A 6875-nucleotide genomic window follows, 5' to 3' on the forward strand; every position below is an offset into this window, starting at 1 on the left:
AAAACTAGAAAAGAGAGCTAGTGCTGCCTGTGCTCAAAACACGGATCCTGTAATCTCATATCAGCTCTCCAATGATGAAGCAGTCTGTATGCTTGAATCGGTGCAACCGTAGCTCTTCAACCACCCTTTTTGGCGTTTGGAGGAGACATGAAGGGACTTCCACTGCCGAACATAAAACATTTTATACAGGCTCGGTCTCTGCACCAAACGCCATATCCCATGATATTGTATTCTTTACTTGAACGCCATCCCACGGTATTATATTATAGACACTTCCGCACACAGGTTCTTGCATATTCTTTAGTCAATCACTCATGTTTAATCGACTACGCGGCATAAATTTTGGGATGAATAATTTGATAATATTATTTAGTTAAAAAAAATTAATTTCATGTTTGTCTAAACTTGACGTATAGGTCTAGATGCTTTCACCAATTGAGTGTCTGGAGTTGCAACAACCAAGCCAAACTTACTTGGAACTTACCAATGGATGAATTATTCCTCGTTAAGTATTGTGGTGTTGATGTCATTAAGTTCTAAGAAGCCTAACTAGGATTAGCTAGTCAAATAGATGGTCATCCCAAAAGATCACGAACCATTAAATTCATTATTAACTAAAATAAAGTTTGTCTATGGTAGAAGGAGAAAATTATATTTTTAGTCATGTAACTTGTATCTTTTTCAATTTTAGTCATGTTATGAGTTAATTTACGTTCTTAGTCTTGTAACTTGTAATATTTTACAATTTCAGTCCTTTTTTTTCTAAAATTAAAATTTTTTTAACGGAAAATATCTAGTCTGTGGTTGGAATATAAAAAGCACATGGATCATAAAAAAAATCAGAATCCCCAAATTCAATTTACAATTCATCATTTTCCGTTGAAAAATTTCAATTTTAGAAGAAAAATGACTGAAATTGAAAAATATTATAAGTTAAAGGACTAAAAATGTAAATTGACTAATAACATGACTAAAATTGAAAAAAATATAAGTTACAAGACTAAAAACTTATTTTACAACATGTATAATCTAGTTGCTAGTTTCTACACAGTCAAATTAAATGATTATTATATTATAGACATTAGTTGATAGTTTTTAGTTATAAAAATTAGATGTTAATTTTTATAATTACAGAAATTAATTATTTTTACGCGGTCAAATGATCAACTAATATAAAATTATTTCGAATATAGCACATTAAAAGGGCATATATGTACGTTCATTTGATTTTAATAAAAAATGGCACGTAAAAACGACTTGACCAACTAATACAAAATTATTTCGAATAGATCACGTTAAAAGGGGCATATATGGACATTCATTTGATTTTAATAAAAAATGGTAAAAACGTAAATGATGGGGCTCATTTAATTTTTGTCCATATAGTATTTATAAAATTAAATCAGGTGCTCATTATTTGATATCTAACTATCACTTATTTATAAAAAATTTTCCTCTAATTAAAGGGCACAATTCAAAAATATTAGACTTCTAAATTGATCATCCTATATATATTTTAATTTATCTTGATAATTAATAAAAAAAATTTATAAGGTCGAATCGATCAAAAAAATAATTAATAAAGTTAACTGAGAATCTCGACTTTTTATTTTTAAAAATTTAATTATGTTTTTTTTTGTTTGTTGTTGTGAATTTGATTTTTTTTGTTTGATTTTATTATTGTTTTTTCGCGACGCAGGATCCACGGCTTACACGGCCCCACCGGTTTCCCGGTTCGCCGTGCCGTTCAAATTAATAACCCTCCAATCTCGCTCGGCCCGGCCCGTCCCGGCCCGGTCCCATCAGCCTTATTCCGCTACAAATCCCCCCTTCGCCAGTTCGGTTCGCTTCCCAATTCACACCTCACTGCCTCCCTCCCTCCGTCTTCCGCTCGTCGCCGCCTCCGCCAATCCTCCGCCTCTACCTTTTTTCTCGTCCTCATTCTGGCGGAGCCATGCCGGACGATCTCGTGGACGACCTCCAGAGCATGAGCTTCGGTTCTTCCGACCGCTCCGGCATCTCCAGTTCCCTTTCTTCCTCCTCATCCTCCTTCTCCGCCTCCCTCCACAAGCCTCGCCTCGCCAGAGACCCCATCACCGACGCGATCCGCCGGCTTGGCTCTTCGGCCGGAGGCGGGCCAGGCGGGAACCCCCTCGCCATGTCGGATCTGAGGTTCGTGCGGCGCCTTGGAAGCGGGGACATCGGCAACGTGTACCTAGCGGAAATCAAGTGCGACGGGACTGAGGAGCTTCTGCTGGCGGCCAAGGTGATGGACAAGAAGGAGCTCGAGGGGCGGAGCAAGGAGGGGCGTGCTCGGACGGAGCGCGAGATCCTGGAGGCACTCGACCACCCCTTCCTCCCTCGCCTCTACGCCTGCGCCGAGAACGACCGCTATTTCTGCCTCCTCACCGAGTTCTGCCCCGGAGGCGATCTCCACGTTCTTCGCCAGCGCCAGCCGGGCAAGCGCTTCGACGAGGCCGCCGTCAGGTAAACCGTAAAAACCAAAACCAAGCATTATCATTTCCTAACTCGATCGGTGTCCACATCGTCATCTATTACCCGTCGAATCCCTCGGGCAATGCTCAATATATAAATTATATCTTTTATCTCTCAAAACTGATATGCCTATGGGCCAAATCTTCCGGAATCATCTTTTTCGAGAAAATAAAAGGCGTAGATTAAGGAAGGAAAAGACGTTAACATATGATAATTGCATATATAGGATATGTACTGAGCAAGCAGCACTCAATTGATGGAAAGAAGCTCTGGTTTCTGTGGCTTTGAGAGCTGAAAGGGGGGTCTTGTCCTATCAATTGAAATCAATTGGTTCAATTTGGATCCATGCGTTGGTGATTAGCTGTTGACGGGGACGCTGTCTGAGAGTGTGGGCGCATTGCTCGATCGTTCAGTGGCTTTGCTGGCCCACTTCAAGCCCCCTTCCTCTGCTTCTTCTGCTTCTTTCTTCACGCGATCCAGAATAGCCATTTCTTTGGTGTATTTTAAAGTCCTCTCTTCGAGTCTCCAGGCCCTTCCGGTCCCCGGAGCACCTCACATGTACTCATGTTCATCGTCCACGCCAGCCTTCATCCCGCCCCATGCTGGGGGCGAGCAGTGGACCATGGCGTTACGAGTGGAGCAGTGCCCGGATCATCTCACCTGCTAATTTAATGCAAATGTTTGTTTATTAGTTAATGCAGCAGCTTCACGTGGGCTCAGGTCTCCCCTCTCCAGCGTTTTGTTTGTCCTTTTTTATTTGTGCCGATCGATCCTCACGCGCTGCCTCTGCGTGCAAAGTAAAAGTAGTTTTTGTGCATGTTAACATTTGGATTAGGCGAAATAATTGCATTCAATGTGTGTGATTTGATGGGGGTGAACTAATTGAATAAGGATGCAGGTTCTACGCGTCGGAGGTGGTGGTGGCCATGGAGTACGTCCACATGATGGGCATTGTCTACCGAGACCTGAAACCCGAGAACATTCTCGTGCGCAGCGACGGCCACATCATGCTAACCGACTTTGACCTTTCCTTCAAGTGCGACTCTGCCGCCGCCCCCGCCGCGCAGATCGTTACCGACCAGATGCCGGTCCTGCCGACGTCTCACACCGGCATCGGCGGAAGAGGAATAACCGAGTTCTCTGCGGCCTCCTGCATCATCCCCAGCTGCATCGTGCCCGCCGTCTCCTGCTTCCACCCGGCCAGGCGCAAGCGCAGGAAGCAGCAGCCTGGGCGCCGCGGCCCGTGCCTGGAGTTCGTGGCCGAGCCGGTGGACCTCCGCTCCATGTCCTTCGTGGGGACGCACGAGTACCTCGCGCCAGAGATCGTCTCAGGGGAAGGCCATGGCAGCGCCGTCGACTGGTGGACGCTCGGCGTCTTCGTGTTCGAGATGCTTTACGGCGTGACGCCGTTTAAGGGCCCTGACCACGAGCTGACGCTGGCGAACATCGTCGCGCGGGCGCTGGAATTCCCCAAGGAGCCGACCGTGTCAGCAGCCGCCAGGGACTTCATCACCGGCCTGCTGGTGAAGGACCCCGAGCGGCGGCTGGGCTCCACCATGGGCGCCGCAGCCATCAAGCGTCACCCGTTCTTCAACGGAGTCAAATGGGCCCTACTTCGGTGCGCCGTGCCGCCCTACGTGCCGCCTTCGTTCACCCTCAGTACCCATAGCGGCGATGGGTCGGACGACAGCTGTCCCGGCACGCCGGTGGACTACTACTAATACTTAAGAACCCAATTGGACAATACGTCTGGTGAACGCAAGGAGACGGCGGTGATGGGATCGCCGGAAAGGCTCGACGGCCCGTGCCGCTGCATAGACGAGGAATTTTGACAGTATGATGATTAAAAAAATATATAATCAAGAATTTCAAGTAATATTAAAAATTATATGTAATTCGTAAGGATTAGTGCATGTACATTTGCTACTCATTTCCTAATGTTTTTCTAGGTCTTATAATTTGTTAGGCCGGTCCTTTCAAATGCATGCATATAGTACGAAAATGAATTAATAAATTTAATATTAATAATATCAAATCATCCTGCAAAATATGAATCAATGATACGAAAGCTATTTATGGATTGAAATTTATATTCATAGTAAAAAGAAGCAATTGCTGCTGGTTATTCATAGTGAAATAATTATATTCCATACTAATTCACACTTATCAATGTATCAAAAGCAACTAATAATGCTATGAAAATATGGATAAAATAATTTCTAAATTTCATAATATTCAAATCGACTTAATTATTCAATCTTTCGTCGCCATCCATAGCATGCATGATGCATGCCTTATCTTCATATCTCTCGACATCCTATTGCATGTGTTGTCCCGATATGACTAGAAATAAGATGACGAAAAATATGCTCTAGTGGTCGACTCAAGGCCCCGATAAGATTGTATTAGTGTGCATGATGATGATAATTAGTGGCTAATTAACAACCACTATGGGATTAATATTTCATCGCTCGTGTATATAATATAGTCTCCAACAATGATAGGAATTCAGTCACATATGTCTCCCTGATTAATTAATTAATTAGCTCGACACTCAGAAAACTTGAGATCTCAGAATATTATCATCAGAATAATTATCAAAGCCTGATCGCCCACCGAGCAACTGGCCACCAGTTTGCATCAATAATTGTGTCGGTTCGGTGGAGATGGAGAAGATGCTGCTGCTGCTGCTGCAGCTGCATGAAACTAACGGCAAGTGGCAAAAATAAATTAAGAGATAGAGAGAGAGAGGATATGGTCTAGTGGTAGGCTACTAGAAGATAGAGACAGAGAGGGCGGAGAAGGGCCGGTGAATAAGCCGCGGAGTTCCGGCCATGCACATACGCAACTGTCGGATAAACAGCGTCGCTGGCTTGCCCACTGCCAGTCGCATCGTTGTCGATTGATCATTTCAGAAGGTATCGGGATTAGATTGTTGGAGACAGAGGCAGGGGGAGAGTAAGATAGGGAAAGAACAAGAATAATAATTGGGGACTTGCTTCTTATACAGTTCGCTAGCTAGCTTGATGTGGCAGGATCATATTGAAGCCGGCCGTACCTCTCGACTTGTAGTTTCTGTTGCCATTTGTCTCTGCCGTTTGAATTGTAGTGAGCTGGGAATCAGAGAGAGAGAGAGCATTCGCTCGCAGCTGTCTGGACGGCCGTATCTGCGAATCTTCGGAATGCATGTCGATTTTAGGGCGGAAGAAGAGAAAGTGATCAGAGGCCTAATTTGAAAACACATAAATTAGAAAGGACGCACTGCATTAACAGAAACATCCGATTAATAATAATAATAAAAAGTCAAAGGAGTATTTTTCTATATAATTTTATCAAAAAATATTTTTGGATTCAGACTAGATGTAAAAGTTACCGGCTAATTTCTACTGTCTAGGAGTTAGAAGATAACTGCTATATATTGTAAAATTTATTGATTTGAAAAATTAAAATGATATAGAGTTACTCGTTGCATATTTAAATAATAACTTGAATGTTCCTGTACCATAACTTCGGGTTCACTTATTGCATAAACTAATAACTAGCTTCTATAGCAACTAGCATCTGCATGTCGTAGAAGTTAAATGCTAGCTTTTAGACGATCGATCATGATTAGATAATATTTATTTAAAATATAATAAGTGTCATGAAGTCTCAATCGTTTATTTTATTTCTTGAAATGTTATTTGTAAGTTCCGATGAGATCGAGAAAAAGGAGATGAATTACCCTATAAATAAAATACACACATTTTTTTTGCTTCATTCTTAGCAAAGACATACTGTTAGTTTAAATAAAATTAATAACATAAAAGGGAGTAAGAGATAAGAAGTTTTTACTTGATTACAATCAGGATAATTGTTAATCTAAGAGAGTTGAAGCTCACTAAAAGTTCTCCTTGTTGAAAGCGGAGTGACCTCTTACAATCATTGAAAGCGCAAAAACAAAATTTGAATGCAAGTGTGTCGTTTTACAAATGTTGTATTCGAAAGGAAGATAAACTCTCATTTTATAGCCCTTTGGTCAGATTTGACCGTTGGTTGACGTGACAGCTCTCTGGGTGCCTGAAATGGATCCAAGTGCCCCGAGCGGTGCACCTTACCTACTTGCAATGGCTTGAAGATAACACTTTATCGAAACTCGGGCACCTGGATCAGACACCTAGAGTGTTGCTAACATGGACTCCGAATATCATTCGCAGCAACATTCGCGAAGAGGTGCTTGCTATGGTCCAAAGTGGTTCGGGAGCTTGGAGTTTGGTTGCTTGGATGATTCTCAGGCCATCCAGAGTTGAGCTCATTAGAACCCAACTCCGGCCTTTTTCTCGAGCAGTCCTTTACTCCGACTTCTCGTCCCTCGGAAGCGCCGCACACATCCTTCTCAC

The 6875-nt window shown here is 42.8% G+C and overlaps 1 protein-coding gene across 1 annotated transcript; it reads left to right on the forward strand.

Annotated features, from left to right (window-relative positions):
• The first annotated feature begins 1830 nt into the window (after window positions 1-1830).
• On the forward strand, window positions 1831-4426 carry LOC122024920 (serine/threonine-protein kinase D6PK-like). The gene is made up of 2 exons (XM_042583655.1): window positions 1831-2487; window positions 3395-4426. Exons 1-2 carry the CDS (start codon window positions 1955-1957, stop codon window positions 4215-4217), a joined length of 1356 nt encoding a protein of 451 aa, XP_042439589.1. The 5' UTR covers window positions 1831-1954; the 3' UTR covers window positions 4218-4426.
• The last annotated feature ends 2449 nt before the right edge of the window (window positions 4427-6875 follow it).

This window comes from Zingiber officinale, chromosome 9B, assembly GCF_018446385.1.
Source record: "Zingiber officinale cultivar Zhangliang chromosome 9B, Zo_v1.1, whole genome shotgun sequence".
Lineage (NCBI taxonomy): Eukaryota > Viridiplantae > Streptophyta > Magnoliopsida > Zingiberales > Zingiberaceae > Zingiber > Zingiber officinale.

What these genes read in the sequence shown, in the direction of transcription:
- LOC122024920 (XM_042583655.1), top strand. Translation starts at nt 1,955, where the DNA reads ATGCCGGACGATCTCGTGGACGACCTCCAGAGCATGAGCTTCGGTTCT. An exon ending in TTCGACGAGGCCGCCGTCAG is followed by an intron (nt 2,488 to 3,394) that starts GTAAACCGTAAA and finishes ATAAGGATGCAG; the next exon opens with GTTCTACGCGTCGGAGGTGG.